The sequence below is a fragment of the Dermacentor silvarum genome, chromosome 3 (assembly GCF_013339745.2).
Source record: "Dermacentor silvarum isolate Dsil-2018 chromosome 3, BIME_Dsil_1.4, whole genome shotgun sequence".
Taxonomy (NCBI): domain Eukaryota; kingdom Metazoa; phylum Arthropoda; class Arachnida; order Ixodida; family Ixodidae; genus Dermacentor; species Dermacentor silvarum.
The window spans coordinates 200,886,854-200,905,780 of NC_051156.1; the positions used below are offsets into that span (position 1 = coordinate 200,886,854).

The 18,927-nt window shown below is 43.5% G+C and overlaps 1 protein-coding gene across 3 annotated transcripts in view; it reads right to left on the reverse strand.

Annotated features, from left to right (window-relative positions):
• Nucleotides 1-18,927, reverse strand: part of LOC119446494 (EH domain-containing protein 3-like) — a 49,696-nt gene continuing 30,769 nt past the window's right edge. For 2 of the 3 annotated variants that reach the window (XM_037710929.2, XM_049664179.1), the window contains exons 4-13: nt 17,354-17,447; nt 14,455-14,509; nt 11,770-11,910; nt 9,583-9,743; nt 8,317-8,415; nt 6,046-6,194; nt 3,395-3,566; nt 2,242-2,354; nt 683-767; nt 1-187 (exon numbers count right to left, since the gene is read on the reverse strand). In XM_037710929.2, the coding sequence (XP_037566857.1) occupies nt 134-187; nt 683-767; nt 2,242-2,354; nt 3,395-3,566; nt 6,046-6,194; nt 8,317-8,415; nt 9,583-9,743; nt 11,770-11,910; nt 14,455-14,509; nt 17,354-17,447 (1,123 nt within the window). In that variant the 3' untranslated portion in view covers nt 1-133. The remainder of the gene's footprint in view (nt 188-682; nt 768-2,241; nt 2,355-3,394; nt 3,567-6,045; nt 6,195-8,316; nt 8,416-9,582; nt 9,744-11,769; nt 11,911-14,454; nt 14,510-17,353; nt 17,448-18,927) is intronic. The other variant, XM_049664180.1, reaches the window with a different exon arrangement.

The following is an 18,927-nucleotide window of genomic DNA, read 5'->3' on the forward strand; positions in this document are numbered from 1 at the left end:
TGCCAGTAACATTCCTGTTAATTTATTAAGATGAAGCGTACATGTTCTGACAAACATGTCACACATTTTGAATGAAGGAAACAGATGTCTTCTATGATGGTGACGATGTTGGACAACAGCCACAGAGGCTGTATCACAAGTCATAGTCTGCCACGCTTTGTCTGAGGTACTCTTCATACAGTCGTTGCTGAAAAGAGACCAACAAATTTTTTTTCATCCCCAACACTGTAATAACATGAGCTGTTGATAGTTTTTTTTTTTTTTTAACACCTTACAACCATAAAGCACATGACTACTGCAAGAAAAATAAGCATGGAAAAAGGATAGTTATATGCCATAAATTTTCACATCCTGCTGTTGTGCTATCTCTGCAAAAAAATTTCTTCATGCTTCACAGGAGCCCCCCCGAGGTTCGCACCATAAACCACAGAAAATGAAGCAAATAACTTTAAACAAATTTGCAACCACACAACAACAAATCATGACACTGCGCAACAAGGCTTTACACACAATAATGTTTATTATTTTGCTTGTCTTCAAACTTTGAAATGCCACATTGATGTGCCGTTCCAGTGAGCACATAAGTTTGAACAACTGAAGCCTTACAACACTTGATGGCTTGAGAGTGGAACTTATATTCTGCATTATTTTAGCAGCCTGTAGCATGAGTTAATGATCTCACCTTCTTAGGCTTCACGAAATTTGTGAGGTAGCTTTGGGCTTCCGAGAGCGTACGTTTCTGCTGCCTCGTCAGTATAGGCTTGAGCCTGAAAAAAAATTATGAGTAGCAATATAACTTCTGCTACTGCCACAAAAATGTTTTATCAAGCATTTTTGCATATTCATTCGAACAAAAATGCCTGCCTAATGGCCCATGCAATACCCTCTCCTTCTTGGACTACAGCTCTTCGACCACTGTGTAAACCAGCAGATGAACAACTGAACTGGTCCAACAAACATAACAAAAGCACAAAACCACATGTTCCATCTTGACTCAGCCATGCTAATCATAAGGGAAAACAGCAGCCAGTATTAATGTGCACTGTGAAATCAGGCCTAGCAGTCAGAAGCTTAATGCGAGAACAGTGCTTTGGTATTCATCTATATACTGGTTGTTGCATTAAACAGGATAGCCAGGTACATATTACTCTATCAGTAGAACCAGTGGCTTATTACTGCTCAGGTGTCGCACAGCAACAGCCTGTTGCAGTGGGTTCTGTTTAACACCGCATTTGAGAGCACTACTTGTCTGTTTTGTTCCAATATGGGCAAAGTGCACATTGTCTGTGGCATCGCCATTCACAAAAATTGTTGATTTTGGTGCAATGAAACACGACACCATCTATCGCCACTAACTTTGGTGAAAGGCATGTTCCACCACAGTGGTGACAGATGGCAAACTTTTGTTTTATTTCCTTTCTTTTTCTAATGGTGTATCAGCGCCTGCCCATTCTAAAGGTCAAAGCCACACATCACCATCAGCAAAATCAACATTTTTTTAGTGGCGTCAGCACATCAGCTTTATTAAGGACCCCAGGTGGCCAAGATTAATTCGGAGCTCTTCACGCGGTGTGACACATAGCCCCATCGTGCTTTGAGACCTTAAATCTCATGAGCCATTATCATCTTTGTTTGAAGGTTATTCCTGGGAATTCCCAAATAGCACTTACTAAGGATGCGAATGGAAATAAAGGTGCAGTATGCAGAAGCGCAGTGGTTGACGGGCAGAGCCTCCAGTTTCACCTTCATTCTAGGCGTGGATTCGATTAACACTGCTGCCGCCAGTCAATTTTTTTTTTTTGTTCTCTCCTTTCATTCTTTTTCATCTCTATTTGCTTTGGTCACATCTCATGCCATGCTTAATTTCTCGTTCTGCGCAACTGCATGGCAGTGCAGCAGTTAGCACGTCAGGCTCCCAGTTGCACCCGTAGCATGGGTTTGATTCCCACTGCTGCCGAAAAAGCACAGCTTCCTTTTACTCTTTCCTGTTTCTGTGGTCACGCACACCATACCAATCTACCACTGAAAGAGTCCACAGCAGCTAAATCTCTGGAGAACAGCACGGCCAAATGATCTGCCAGTGCAGTCTAGAACACCAATAAGGGAGTCTTCCCTTTTTTTCCCTCACAGGAGCGCAAGCTGCGTGCACCTCACAACTGCACCAGTGTACACGGCAGCTATCAAAACACTTGTGTGCAACAACAGCTAAACTCTGCAAGTAAAGACGCGCTAGAGGCTCACCTTGACTGCCACTTGGCGACAACTAAAAGGATGATGGACACGGCGAAAAGGGCAACCATCACGCCCAGCCGAATCGAGTCCGGTAGCAGGCCCGACAATATCTGCAGGGGAAGCTGCACGCCAGAAAAAGAATACAATGAAAAATTGACGATCATCACATGTGCTCAAGCTCATGACATGTAGATGTATGCTAGTAGAATGGAACTGCTGGCGTTAGCCAGCAATTGTTGTGCCTTAGCAACGAATTTATCCACAAGGGACTCAATCCACAAGGGACTCATCCACGGAAAATTGATGCATAAGTGATAATTATATTGTCCATAAAGGAACAAGAAGAATAGGTACAACAGGTACTGGCATTTAGCCAGCACTTGTTGTGTCTTAGTGCTGAATCTACAATGTATTCTGAAACAATGCACCAGCTAGCCCAGCTTGTCTTTGTTAAAGGGGTACTGACATATCTCCGACGATTCGTTTCTTTTTGCATTAAATGAAATTCCTAGAACTCTAAACCCCAGAAAAGAATACTTTCAAGCATAAGATCACCATAAGTAATTTAATATGCTAATAGCTTTTCTACAGCGAGTTTCAGTTACGTTTCTACTGTGTTATGACGTTAAGACGCAGTATGTGGTCACGTAAGAGCAGGACATTGCGACATTTTGACACTTTCTCCGGCTCACTCGGTCACCTCGTATGCTGCTACTCATTATGAGGGCCGTTGTAGCAGCATAGCAGACGAACGTGCTCCGAACATCTGCACTGGCACTGCCGGCAACATAAGGCAGTTGTCCGCACTACCTTCCAAGTGAAACTTGGGCTCAAGGCAACATTGAAGGGAATACTGAAGACAAAACCATTGTGGATTTTTTTCCCTGTGAATCTTAGGGAAAAGCTGTGGGGGAGGTGCATATCCTCAATTCCACTTCTATCATAGAAACATCATATTCGGACCTGCCTGTCTTTTGATCTTGAGCCCTATGCGAGTTTTTGTCATGGCACAAAATGACACAACACATTCTCTGACCATATTTGCCCTGAGGCCACTAAACTAATACTAGCAGCATGCTTTGTGGCAGCGGTGGTGTACTGAAACTCGCCGTGAAATCGGTCTAGCGATCGATCAATCAGTCGAGGTGATGCCATCACTCACAGTGAAGAGGTAGAGGAACTCAACGGTGCCTGTCCCTAGGTACGAGAAGAGAAGCTCCTCTGGTGCATTGCGGAGGGCCAGGTTGAGCAGAAGCAGGGATGGCAACGCAAGGCCAAACAGTCCGAGGCACAGGCCCCTGCCCCCCGTGCTGAAATTATCTGATCTTGTCTTGCTGCAGCAAAGTGGAAAGTGCACATGAGGTACAAACACTCGCGGGAGAATCAGAACATAAAAAAAAAAAAAACATGATGATGCAATCTTCGGAACGAGGGCAATAAAAGGCTCATTCTCACTGAGACATTCAGTGTCTGGAGGGGCATGGAAACCAATTCGGCGGCGGCAAATTCTGCCGAAAAAAGCCTTTTCTACGCTGATCAGTACCAGACTTATTTCTTGTGCCACTGCCGCCGAAATCCCTCACCGCACACCATTTAGAACACAAGCCAGCTAGTGAGCCCTCCCTCGCACAGCACTGTGCAAGTGAAACCAAGTGCATTCGAAGCCCAGCATCTCGCAGACAATGACCACAATATCAGAGATGTTAACAGGGGCTGAGAGAAGTTATCAGGTTCTGTACAACAAGTGTCACATCAAGCATAAGTACCACATTGCGAGGGACAAATTAATGCAAAAAATGAAAGAGCTAAACCTCAACACAAGCCAAGAAAACTTCGAAAAAAAATGAGCAGAGGGCAAACTCTACATGGGGGCATGTATGTGAGTGCATAGCCGGCAAACCAGCTTAGTAGTAAAATATTGCACACTCTTTTTGCTATTCCGGTATTTTGAGAGCTGCCAGCAGCTTCAACGACGCAAAGGACAAGCAATGGGAATGACCCAGCATAACTTCAACTATTTCTTGGACTCCATAAACCTAGTTTTAGATAGAGGGATGTAGAACAACTCCCTGAAAAATTTCGCACTTTAAATACAAATAGATGCGGAAGCTCATAAAAATGGATGGTATTGATTCTGAAATTCAAACAAACAAACATTATGGCTCGTTTATTTATTTATTTATTTATTATACTGCAGAACTTGATGTTGAAGCAGGAATGGCATAAGGCTATAAAAACACACTAACAAGAAGAGATTTGGAAAATGTTAGAAATGCAGTGCAACCAAAGCAGTGTGTGATAACGAGTGATCTAAGCACTTACAATCATTAATTGCGTGTTAAAAAAAATTGTATTTGAATGTGGCCTTTCTGGCAAAATATGGAGTTAGGATATGCCAACAGTGGTGGTGCTAACTTTTTCTTTTCCAGACGATATCACCATGGTCACGGCCCTAAAAAAATTTTGTTAACGTAAAGTTGCTAAGGGATGATGATGATAACTTGCATGAAATTCTGTCTTTTTTACATTTTAATTGTCCCTAGATGTCTTCTGTAATAACTTTTAAACTACAGCTTTAATTTACTTCCCCTAGTGACAAGTCAACGTTTGCAATCCGATAGAGGACAAAACAACTACTAATTATCTAAAACGATCGCTGTATACATGACAACAGACCCCACAAAACGCTGCTTGAATTCATACACAACACAGGCCCTACAGCACATGCAAATACATACACAACATTACACTAAGGCAAGTCTTAACCGCAATAAGAAAAAACAATATCATATCTTAAGATTGTGCTTTGCCTACAAATGCAGCTTTGATGTACCCAGATGGCCCACTAATAAGCTTTTCATTATGTAATTAGAAGTAGTGACAAGCACTGGCACATGTGTGGCTCTTGCGATAAAATGAGGGTGAGGCACTCAACTCCCTTAAGGAACTTTGTATCACTCAGAAAGTCACTAAGACTCCAAAATGGCAAGCTTATTGGTAATGTAACAGAAAACTTGCCAAGTTTATCACTAAGGTACCAACGCTAACCGATGATGGTGTAGAGAAAAGCCTGGTTACAAGTGGCGCAACATATGGCGAAGGGTCGACGGCTAGCTTGGCACCAGTTAGTCAGTGGAGGAATTGAAGGATTAATTTCTTTCTCTGTACTTTAAGCACACAAATGTCGTTAGAGTACATAAGCTGATTACCTTGGACCGATGCCACCAAGGACAAGTCCTACTTGTCTAGGCCACAGCCTTTCATCGTTGCTTGCAAGAAACGAACCACAATCTTTCGCTCATTTCACAGTTCAGTACAATACGTTCAGTACATTTCACATTCAATAAAAAAGTGTTTAATGTACACCTAAATCTAAGTACAAGAGATCTTATTTTTGCATCCTTGCTCTCATCAGAATGCAGTCACCATGGCAGGGAATCGAACCCAGAACATCACACTCGGCAGCAAACACCATGACCACCGAGTCACTGAGGCTGTGATTTTCGTCGCGTGATTTCATGTTCACAGACTGCTTTACAAGATAGCTGCCTAGACTTTTCAGGAATGGGCCTACAGTTACGCACCTTACTGGCTTCGTGGCTGTATTTATCTTCTACATCACTTTGAAACACATTACATCTGGCGACAAAGTCGTCTACCAAGTTATGCATTTATAAAGTGACTACATAAATTTTCGGTGACCTATACAGTCTTAGGCAATTATTATTCTTTATGCAGAGACCACGTCCACCAATGCCATTACATTTTAAAGCATTTACACAGAGCACTTTCTTCATACGATCTTGAACTTACTTGTCCTGGCTAATTCTGAGCGACACTTCATTGCAGAGTTGTTCGCAGTCGTGCTCGAGAGAGTTGAGTGCATTCTGCACGGTCTGATTGATGGTCTTCTCGATTTCCTTGCACACCTCTTCAATCTGGTTGACGCAGCGCACTGCCTGCTGGTTGGTTGCAAAAAAAAAAAGAAAAATGGTCAACGATTAGCTACGAGCTGACACACATTTACGACACACCTGGCTTTTTCCAGTCTAAAATCCAAATTAGCATGCTAAGCGGACGAGCAGTCGATAAAACTGTGCAGCGCCGATGTGCCAATGACGACGAAGGATGTAAGCGCAAAATAAAAGTTAGTTGGTTCTTGTATCTTGATGTGGCAACTTCTCCTCCATAAAACAACGAACAGTAGGAGGCAAAAAATATATTGATCATACAGTATGAAACAGCTAAGCAAATAGTACCCTTGACACACAGGCACAATAAATGACATTAGGTGTTTAATGTTTTGAGCTGCTTACTGACATTATTTTTGGGTTGGTGCTATACACATAAATTTGATGTCATAAACGCCACAAAGCCCAATGTATCATTTTTCTTACGCTAAATTTGATTCCTAAAAGCTCTGATTTAGGTGCTGCAAACCCAATGTAGATAGAGCCCATAATAGCGTTTTTGATATGCTGGAGGGAGTTTTCAGTTGTGGATAGTTCAGCAAATCAATTACTAGTGAAGTAATTACCATCATAATTAAATTTTACTCCATTATCATTTCACTGCTTTCTTCATACCAATATACTCTCCTTTGCCAGTAGTAAACTGTGAACAAGTTCTTTTAATTTCCTTTGATGTGGAACGGTGTTCAGGATTTGTGGGGTTAAGTGTCATGACGGTGATGTGCCCCAAATTATTTCGGAAATTCTCACAATACAAATCTACCAAAAAAAAAACAATATTGCGCAATATAGTGTTGATTTCTGCTGCACAGATGATAAGTTAGCTTTGAGCAAAAGGTTGAGCCAACATAGCCAGTGCCAAATGCAATGGTAGGAATTAACTACAATGTATACAGATTGCACTAGTAAAAGCACTAATTAAAAAAATTATAAATATGTGGTACAAGAAAAACACATAGCTAATGGAGGTAAAATTTATTTAAGAAAGGACACTGTGCCTGTTATGTACTATTATTTTCAGTGACCAGTATTAATTATCTACATCGGCCACATAGTATTCCATCATGCCATTGATTTAATACATTGTTAACGCAGCATTCATACATGTAAAAACTATGCTGGCTGGCATAAAAGTCGGTGGGAGACATTACCCATACCACCTGGCCAGCTGTGACATTTTCATGACAATCCAAATGAACGCTCTTAAATTGACAATAAACATACATGGTTAAAGGAAACTGCATTTAAATATCATGTTCAGCAATCTGAGAGCAACATACACATTGGTGCATCAACTGTCATTTATTAGCCTAAGTTCTACTAGTAGAGTTTCCAATTAGGCTGAACAATGAAAAAAAAAAAAAGTTGAGTGGTTGCTTCCATTCAGATGCACAATGTTCACAGCTCACCCTGGCAATAAAGACTTCTACAAGCGTCCTTTTAAGTTCTGGGACTTTCCAAACCAAATCGCATACAATGTGATAAGGTGAGGACATAACAGCATTTTGTCGCTCTTAAGGCCTGTCCTGGATCTTTTGTAACATGCCTTCTGGGACAGCAAGTTGTCTGAACATTATTTTTGAAGGCTCCCGCCCTACAAACACACACATGCACAGACATTAGTCTAAAGACTGGTTATATTTTAAAGAAGCTCCACAACACACACATAGTTATGAAAGGCAAACTAGTGAACACTGATTTCTGGACACATCACAAGATCGAATTACGAACCAATACAGTGCTCCTCAGACAATGAGTCAAAGATAATCCAGTGCCTAACCAAAATGTGGCTCACAGAGAAAGCCGTCTTCAAATCTCTCATGCCGAGATAAACCGCTCACCAAAACATCGCTATCCTGAGAACACAAAATGCACGCCAAACAACAAACCCATTTTACAATGTTACAATTCTACTAACGGTTCCACAGAATAAGAGAAAGCATGGAAACAGGCCTTGCATGCATCCACTGGCATATGTAATTCAAATCATAATTTTCTCTCAGATCTTCATCTATTCACATCTCCATATAACTGAAACATGACACGCACATAATCTGCGGTTGCAATTTGAATTGAAGCAAAGCGAACGTAGTATTTGTATCTATCAACTGACCTTGCTTGCATCTGGAATGTAGATGGCCGGCATGTCAAACCCACAGCGGTTCAGCCCTGGACGCTTGCAGAGCTCCTGGACAATCTGCATCATGACTTTCTAGAAAAATAGGAGAGACAGAATGATCTCTATCAGATCTAAAGCTTACACGCAAGGGATAGTGGCGCGACTAATGACAGGCTAAACACTGAGATAGCATGCCTAACTTGTGTCTAAAGATGCAAAACAACAAGAACCATATACATTGATTAGAAATGTCAGAGTTGATAGCGGTTCAGTTCTGTCGCAACCGCTCGATGCTACAGGTACATTTTAGAGGAAGCATTTGCTGAGAAAGAGTTTCAAATGCGAAAAGTCAAGGTTCTCGAAGAATGGCTGTTGAGGATTAGAGCAATGCTTTCGCACGATAGATCTCGTAAACGTCGTACAAGGCAAAGTCCCTGCACCACACTCCTTACACCAGAAGCATGTTACTTTTTGCAGACTTTATTGTCAGTGTTGCTTCGACCTTTACAACAGACAACGCAACACCTTTGCTGGACGTTCTTTGCCTGCTGTGGATGGGATAAGGTCCACAAAGTGTCATGGCATCAAACAAGTAAGGCCTGCTTCTGAAGAATGTGCCCGCTTGAGGGGGCAGCAACACAGTGACTGGCAGACACCACTTTTAGTATCTCTGCCAAACGAACGCAGTCCATAGGCGCCTTCGCAGCCAACGAGGGAACTTTCCAGAACGTCAAAATGTATTGGACAAGCCCAACTCGTAACTGGAACTCCCCAAACATGTGGACGAAGGAGAGACTCGTCCTTGGCCGTTTTTGCAAAAAAAATTGTAAGCAAGTCCAAGTAAGAGTCATCCACAACATTTAAAGGGTTAACCTATACAAACTTAATTGCTCTGTTAAAAGGACACAGAAAACACTGGAGGCTCAGGAGGTTGCCAAAAACATACAGCAGATTTCATCTACATAGAAGGCTCCGCTTTGTTTTTCTAAACTTTCTCCGTGCTAGCTGGAACACCCCGTACAATTCAGGAAGTGTACAGTGACAATGCAATGTCAAGTGCTGACTCAGCGACAGTGTTATCAAACTACTATGTAATTGATTTTGGATTCCATTTCCTCCTGTCACGTCCTTGCCCTTCTATGAGTGCGCTCTATAGATGCCATTATATGTTCATTATATATACATTGTACAACCGTAATTTAGTGTCTTGCCAACAACTGGTGCAAGAAGAGGGCCCCAAATGAAAGGCCACGTACTCACCTGCCTGTCGGCTTCGTGGCCCGCCTCGTCGGCTTTGCTTAAGTAGAACCGCATCTTGTCAACGAATTTGTCATTAAGTTCTTCGACAATGTTGAGGGTGCGTTTGCACAGGGCTTGACCAATCGGGTCAAAGAACACAAAGATGAGATCGGCCATCTGACCTGCAGAAGGAAACAAAACTCGAGTTGCAGAGAATAAAAATGCAGCAGATCCAACGAGTTGGAATCTATATACAGCGAAGCTTTGTTTGAGTGCATAAAGAGTCAAAACACGAGTGCACGCAGTCACGCACGCACACACACACACACTTATACCTAGCCTTTTGTCAAGCGGAGTTGCTGACTACTATCGAGTACGACGGACACCTTGAACGCATCATGGTTTCAGAGGCAGCATGCGCATACGTGCGTAGCGCAAGTTCGAATCCATTCTATCCGCAAGAAGTGTTCACTTCCTCATTACCGTGCAGCCGCAGATGCGCGGAGGCGAGTGTCATCTGGTGGTGCTGCAAGGAACCCAGCAGCGTGCGTGCTCCGCTGTTATTGGTTGGCCTATTCGGCAATTCGGCAAGGGAACAGCCAGGCCGCAGCGCCCACGGTCACGAAACCCGGCGACGTTCGCAAAGAAAAGCTTCGCTTTTAAAAAACTGCCAGAGTAGTGTCTAGCTTAGGGGGCCTGCAAGGAGTTCTTGCAACTTTTGGCATGTTGGACATCAAACCAGCTTTCATTATGATGTGGAGAAGTCCATAGTGCAATCTATAAAATTTCATTCACCCTATCACTGGAGCAGAAAAGTGCTTCAATCTATAGGGTACATTTTTTAAGGTAAACCTGTTCCTTCATACTGTCAGTACATGTGAAGTGCAGAATTGACCTCTTTATGCAACAGCTAAACTGGTTTGAATGAAATTGGTTGCATGTGAAAGAGAAAGTAAAATCCTACTTACTGCAAGGAGAAAATTTTTCCTTTAAGCCTTTATTTTTTTAATGAGGTCCTGAAACACTTTTTTGGACATAGTAAGAAAACATCTGCTAACGTGGCTCCCTGTGAACATGCGAGGCCAAGTATTATTGCACTGTATACAGCACGGAATTACAATCTCGTGTCAAAAGCAGCGAAAAATCGCTTGCTCTCGCCTCCGCAATGTCGCCATGCAGCGTCATCACAAGCAGCTGAACCCAAACAGCTATTGGCTGATTTCGGGATCGCAAGAACATTCTCGGTCATACAATTATTGCTCATTTGAGCTAAACAAATCAAACATATATGCGTCCGCAATCTCAAAAAGACAGAAAGATCATTTAATCTTTGCACTGCCCGTCTAAACACGACAGCTGCGCCTTGCTGCGTCTGCTGCGCGTGGCCTCCAAGATGAAAAGCGTAGTGTAGATACAGCGGCCACCGTGGGGTGCGCCACAAGTCATCTCGTGTTCAACCTATGAGCGGGGCCAGCAAGACATTGCTCCCTTGTGCCACCTTGCTGTCTCCCCTGTGTAGCTTCCAGTGCACCAGTGTAAATGAAAGGAGAGAGAAAGCTGCTGACTAGTCCTAACTACATCTTACTTTGCCTGTGCTTGAAGGATTCGAAAAATTTTTCCTGCAGGAGATTTGTGAGGCAATGTAGTTAAACTTAGATAGCGATGGCATTCTATGATTAGTTTGAAAAGTGTTTCAGGGCCCCTTAATTGCAAGCAATTGTAAATCTTTCATAAAAGAAAATGAAGCATCAGGTCAACGGCTCTTTCATTCCACAACAAGAACAGACATCAGGATTCACTAGGCTGCACATATCAGGCGTCTAAAGCAGACAAAAATATTATTTATAGACTGCCCCGAAGTGTGCCAATTATTGCGAATAGAGCATTTGCAAAAGTGGCATAAATGAAGTGATTTCATGTAAACTGCAAGCTATTATTATTTTTTCTCCTCTAAACAGTGTAATAGATATTGTCGACAAAACTGAAATGCCTGTCTCCGATGCAAGAACTGAAACTTCACACTTCTTTTTTTCTGCAATCTACTAATCTCTGGCAATCTTGTAAAAGCTTTGAGGGCTTAAATAAGCAAGCTCCATCTTGAGAGTCACTCCAGAAAGTCAGAATTTTTTTCCCACTCTGAACTTTAAGTACTGTACTTAAAGTGCTGTTCATCAAAAGTTAAAACAGAAAGAATGCTCGCACACTCACCTAGCCAAAGAATTGTGCGGTTGACGTCGTACGGATACTTCATGTCACCATCGACTAATCCCGGCGTGTCAATGAATGTTACCAGGCTAAACCTCTTCTGCCTCGAGGTGGAGATCTCCGTGGTCAGGTAATCCACCACACCTAAAATGAGGTATCACGAGATTGGAGAAATGGAAGAAGAAAAAAGAGGAAAGAAACTTGAACTGATCATTCAGAAGTTCAGCCAAGCCACTAGACCTCTAAGTGCTCAATCGACTACAGTATAAAGCAAGATTTTGAACGCCAATATTTGTGGGAGCTTTAACTTGCCTTGTACAAAACAACGGTAAAGTACAAATCGCATGCATGCGATCTTGGGGTGACAGCGACAAGCGACGCGATGGAGATGGCTGTCATGTTCGCTCGTCGCCTGCAAGTCATACCCCATGCTAGCGACGACTTTGAGCGACATCTCCCCGGTGTTGCCGGTATGAGGGCAGCAAATACGCACTGAAACTGGCGTGACGCATGCTTTATTAATTTAAGTTGATGTGTTTTAGTGTAAAGAGCAGCACAAATATTTCTAAAGGTCTTGCACTAGGTTCTTATTCTTGCACGTATCAAAATTAATTCGTTTGCTCGTTCCGTGCGACAATCGGTAGTACTCGACAGATGTACATCCTGTTCCAGCTTCGCGCTATTGGCTAGTCACTCATAGCACTTCCGGGCGACGAGCGATGAATTCTAGATTTCCAGAACCGAGCGATCGAGCGATCTGTTCGCGCGACGGCCCGTTTCGTCGCTCGTCGCCGTCGCGCACAAAATCGCTCTCATGCGGTTTGGGCTTAAAAGAAAACTGCAAATTCAACAGTTTAGCCAAGCAATTCACAAACTCACTCAACTAGAAGCCACGTGTCCATTTTATCTTTGTCCACTACTAAATGCAAACCTGCCACGGTAGCTCTGTGACTATGGCATTGTACTATTAAGCTCGAAGTCATTCGAGCCATTCTGGCCAGAGTGGCCACATTCCGATGGGGGCATATAATGCATTGAGTGCACATTAATGATCCCCAGGTGGCCAAATTAATCTGCAGTCTCCCACTTTGGTGTGCCTCATAATCAGATTAAGACATGTAAAACCCGAGAATTTAATTTTTTTTTTTACTAAATGCAAGTGGTGAGTGCAAGTGCAAGTATGAGTGCAAGTGCACAGGAAGTTCAAAGGTGAGACTTTACAAACAAAACAATTCTTCTCTTCGTGACTTGCCAAAAAAAAAAGCATAGATTGTGTCTTTGAAACATTTGTCATTTCCCACTTAGGTTAGCCGAGCACTGTCTCTGTGTTAAGCGCTCATTGTAAGCTCGCACGGTGAATTGCTGCACCCATGCACCTCAACGCTCACTAAAGCAGGTAAAAGAACACTCAGGGGAAGCACAATATCATCTCATGGTACTGTTTTGTTCAGTCAGGCAACTAACTGAATTTTTGTTCACCATGCCCACACAACTGGACTGTACAACTAGGCAGCATAAAAATTTGGTTTCTCATCAAGGAAATGTAGTATTGTTAGAACAATGCTGAGAGTAAGATTGCTTCCTATTGCCGAACCAAGAATGGCCACATGTAAATGACAGACAAATGCAACAATGCATGCGGTCTTGGGGAACAAAACAAAATCAAATGTGCCAAACAATGTTGCAAATGCAATACATAGTCCATGGAATCTCCTACCTTGAAACAAAACAAAACAAATAAAAACCAAACGTGGGCGGGTCTTGCAGAGGGGGAGCTCTCGACGGGAGTTCAGCAGGGAACCAGCCCTTCATTGGGCAGCTTGCCCCATTTAAACAACAAGCCAGCAGCCCAAAGATGGGCTAATCCCCATGCGAACGTACTTGCATCCAGGAACGAATAGGAACAGCTTCAGGCACACGCACAGGATTAAGGGCCCACAGACAACAGTGTGAGTGCAACACAAACATGCCAGCATAGATGTATCCAAAAAAAAGCAATGTTCGACGGAACATAAGTGCGACTGATTGACACCTTCTGAGGCTGCATTCTAACAATACGTGTTTTAATCTTACTGCAATGCATGCCTCATAATCATGTGGTGGTTTTGGCACGTAAAACTCCATAATTCTTTTTTAAATCTTACTGCAATGAACAACTATGTTTCACTTATCTGATAGTATGAATACACTGGCACTGATATACTTATCATGAACTTCCAGTATATGTTTACACTAACACCTATTTCTACACTATGTTACAACAATGCAAGCTCAGCCGATTTTAATTTATTATAGGACTCTCCCGGAATCTCCATGACAGTTTGTAACACAATGTCTGAATTAAAAAACAAAAGAAAGAAAGCTTGAAGTTTACAATAACAAGAGCGTAACACCACAGTTAAAGAATAAACAACAAGTAACCAGAGCAATGCTTTGACAAGCATTCGGACTAGCACTTCATTTGACTTCCCAACCAGCAATTTATGCCTTTTTTTCATTCAAGAGTTGCTTTCTTTTTTATCATGACAGAACCTTTTCTGAAATTCCCAGACTAAAAAAGACGAGAGCCAGATAATGATCATCACCAGGCTTAACTGTTTCATGTTTTTTAACGACACGTTGCAGGAACAAACATACAGCAACACAATGAAGTAGAAAGGCCCCTGATGCCCAAAAACATAATCTCACCTTTAATCTTCTGTAGCGGCTTGAAGTGTGGGTAGAGGTGTAGGGTGGCATTACCCTGAAATCAATAACGACACAAGGAAGCATTAATGGCACTAATCATTTATATAATTATGAAGCTAAACAATAAGAACATCACATATCTGAAGATATCATTGTATACAGAGCGAAACAGAGCTGTGTTACCTTCTCTTCAATCAAGTATGGTAAAATTAAAGAAATATTGAATTCTGGAGTTTTATGTGCCAGAACCACAATATGATAATGATGCACACTGTAGTGGAGGACTCCGCATTAATTTTGACCACCTGGGGTTCTTAAACATGCACTTAAACATATGTACAAGTGCAATGCAATAGCCAATCAGCTACTGCGGCAGGTTATGGGGAAATAAAGGCACAGTGCTTCAGTGTGATACAACATATAGAAGCGCAATTGCATATTTGCCTTCCTGCCTGCCTTTGTCAAATCATATTTCCAATACTTGTAAGTAGCTTAGGGAGTTGCACCCCATTTTGGGAAACAATTTCCCAGGCAGCGTGTGCCTGTTATTTGATACTATCCCATCCCGAAGGCGGCAATATCATTTATAGGTGCTGCATGGTGGACGTTAAAACCATGTCACGAACGAACCTCAATCGCTACTTTCCATACAGCAATTTTGCTCAATAGGCGATGTGATGCAGAGCAAGCCAAGCTTTGACAAATAAATGCAACAATATCTGTCTCTCAATGGCTGCATGTTTGACAATGTCAAGATCGAACAGAACATGCACTGTTAAATATGTTGCCATGTCAAACAAAGAAAACAAAAGCTAACTTTAATATTCTTTGATGCATATATCTTGAACGTTTCTCAACTTAATCATTAACATGACATGCTTATATTCATGGGCGTCTTGAACTTTCATCACTAATTATTTATGTGACCTCAATATAATTGCAACAATTTTTTTTTTCACTTTCTTGTAACTACCGGGTGTTTATTTTTAAGTTTTACGGAAGTTTTTTAATCGCCTGTGGCAGGTAGCATAATTCTTATCGTTGAGCTGGGTTATTCCAAGAGGCGGACATTAGTGGCATGAGAAATTAAAACACATATTAAACTAATTAACAAAAATTGACTAATGAACTTTTTAGTTAATTACTTTATGACACATATCGCAATTTACAAATTGTAGCCGGTGAGTTTGCAAGACGCATCCACTTGAAATGAATTTCCAGGATGACACCAGTTTCGAGATATTATTTCCCAAAGTGTGAGACGAAATACACGGGCGTTCCAGTTACATTTGTGCTTCAATGTATAAAACAGCATTTTGGTAAAAAAAAGTAAGTGTAACAACAGCGCATTTTTACGGCGAGTTGATGGTGCATACCACCAAACAGGTGTCATTCTGGAAATTCATTCCAAGTGGATACGCCTGACAAGCTCACCGGTTACAATTAGTAAATTGCAATATGCATCGTAAAGTAACTGACTAAGAAGTTAATTAGTGATTTTTGTTAATTAGTTGAATAAGTGTTTCGATTTCTCGTGCTACTAATGTCCACCTCTTCGAATAACCAAGCTCAACAATAACAATTATGCTACCTGCCACAGGCGATTTCTGAAAATTCTGTAAAGCTTAATTTTAAAAACCCTGTAGATATCTGATATCTGTAGATATGCACACCTTGATGATGCCATGTTAACATTAAAACCAAGTATTTGAGAGGTTGCCCAACTTAACAAGGACTGCTTCAACAGAAAAATGACGAGGTATCAGAGTGAAACTAGTGGGAATTACCGCTATCATCACTATGCAACACAACTACAGCCAATTGTAAAGACCCAAAGGCCAGTCAGTTGTCACTGGCTATGGGTGGCTGGCCTTGACATTTTGCGATTGGGTGTACATATTCTTATCAGCGCTGCTTATTCACACAGCACCTGGATAAAAGCAATGTGTGCCTCAATGCGACATTCCTATCATGCTTTGTTGTCTATTTTATTAGTGACCAACAGATAGAAAAGTGGATTGTTCCTAATGTAATAAACATATATATTACAGGCAGCTATGCATAAAGGTTTCATCTGTAGATAGAAATGTACACAAGTTGTGTCACAATACTTCATTACGGGAAATCACATGGACTGATAAGATAACCATATTCGCAGTCTACAGTGTGAGCTCATGTGACGAAAGGACAGGGGTAATCGGAGATCATTGGATGAAACCTCTGCTGTGCATTGTCCTACATTATAATGCTGCTAAATATGACTCTTTCATTAGTAAGCCTTATCTTGAATATTCCATCCAGCCAATGATAAATAGCCATTCAATTGTTACCCAACAAGATAGGGTCTAGCTGACAATGCCACGCCAGTAATCTGCGCAGCATTCTGGCACACAGCTATCAAACCAATATATCTGCAATCGCTCACAGCTGACTAAGAAGAGAGAGTATATTTACCAGAAAGGCAGGAAGGGGGATGGCGAGGGGCTCAGGTTTCGCTCACTGCTGGCTCTTTCGTAGGGTTATCTTACAGCTCGTACGAGCAGCCAAATGCCGGTTGCACAGATGGTCGCACAAAAAGCGCGCGCAATTAGTTCGCAATCACGTGATCCAAGCATGTGCGCGCTTGTGCGCAATAACGTGCCGACGAGCGCCACGCTGTTAACTGAGCTATGCACCAGTGACCAACGCAGCCTAAGCAGGCAGGCTTCACGGGTTCTTCGCGAGTTCTTTGAGAGCGAATCTCAAATACAAATCTTACTTAACTCCCTTACACCCAAAGCTTCACTACAAGAACACAGCACCTCTAGGCGAAGGAAGTTCTATCACGCACCACTGAGACGAAAAAAAGAAAATAAGAAGGAAGGAAGGAAGAAGAAGAAATGAATCGATGCGCACTTACCGTGAGCGACTCCCGCTTCTTCCCGCTCGTAACGAGCGCGAAGCCCTGGGTTTCGATGGCGACCCCGGTCTTCTGCACATGTTCCTCGATGTACCTGCACAAGAGCGTGCCAGGTGAGCGCGATGCCGCACCGAAAAGTAGAGCGCGAGCGTCAAAGGGGTACCGCGGCGGTACCACGCGCACAATCACAGCAGCGGTAGCTGCGGGGACGCCGCGCAACAGCCGTTCGCTCCCGCTCGCGCACAAAATCCCGGCCACTCGTCGTCGTCGGCTGACGAAAGAAAGAAGAAGAAGAAGGCGAAGAGAACAGAGAGAGAGAAAAGTCAGGGCTACGTACGGCGCGGCTTCGCTTCGGAACACGCTCGCTCGTCCGTTCGCTCGCAAGGTCCTTCGAACGGCACAATGCGATTACAGGTTGCAGCGACGGCAGGCACGACGTGTACTTGCCTCTGGGCTGCTGCTTCGCTACGCAGCGCAAGGACAGGAATATCACGAGATTCACGCGTCCACTGCCACCGCTGTCCACAAAACGACGAGAACGCCGGAGGCGCGCGCGCAGGAGCGCCTAGCAGACGACAACGGAGTGCAGACGACTGAGCGCAGCAGCGCAAACAAGGGCTGTGCTCCTGCGCGCAGCAGGGCAAGAAAAATTAAGAAAGGAAGAAGGTGGTGGTGGGGACGAAGAAAGAGAGGGCATTCCCGTTTCTAGGTTAGGCGCACGCATGCAATGCACGGGGAGAGCTCGCGCTAGCTGCTGCTGCCTGCTGTCTTAGCGCTCTACTTGCGCGAGCGGGCAGGTTCGTCGGGCGGCAGGCGGCTTTCATGCGCGGACGTTGTAACGGATCCGCGCCGCCTAGCTTCAGTGCCCTGCGTTGCGCACGGAAGTTCCTCTCTCCTCCCACCAACAAACGTCAGCGCCCCGTCAGTCTCGCGGGATCGAGTGCGTCGCACAATGCATTCGCGGGCGCCCGATGAGTAACGCTGACGCGCCTCATCAAAAGTAAAATCTAGCGCAACAACTTTACTAGAGTTCGGTGACAGCTCAGTGATGCGACATCGCAGCACGATCTGCCGAATGCGTCGTCTGCTAAACGCGCTCATCCAGCGCTCGAAATCGTCTCATCCGTCTGCTGTCCAAGGGGTCTCGACTACTGTTCCCTGCATCGCGATAGTAATATTCCGGCCCTCACGCTCGTCACGAGGAAATAACCACTTGTTGCCGGACGCCAGAACGCAGACTAACTAAAATAGAACTTCCGCGAAATGCGAGCTGATCCATCCGCTGGCGCCTCGAGCTATCTGAATACCGCAAAAGTAACTCGATCTAGCAGTGGACGAACTAGCGTATGACAACCGCGGCAAACACAACCCGCCATAGGAAGAGAATTAACACATCTCGCGGAATGGAACAATGTCACTCTCACCGGATCGACGAGTGCCGCAGCAGTGGTAACACCGCCCGCCGGAGGAGACCCAGCTAGTGCGCTTGCTTGCAACAGCCGGAGGAGAGGGGCGGAACGGAGCGGGGAAGAGCGGAGAGCGGGCAGTACGCATACACAGGAAGGGCAGCGCTC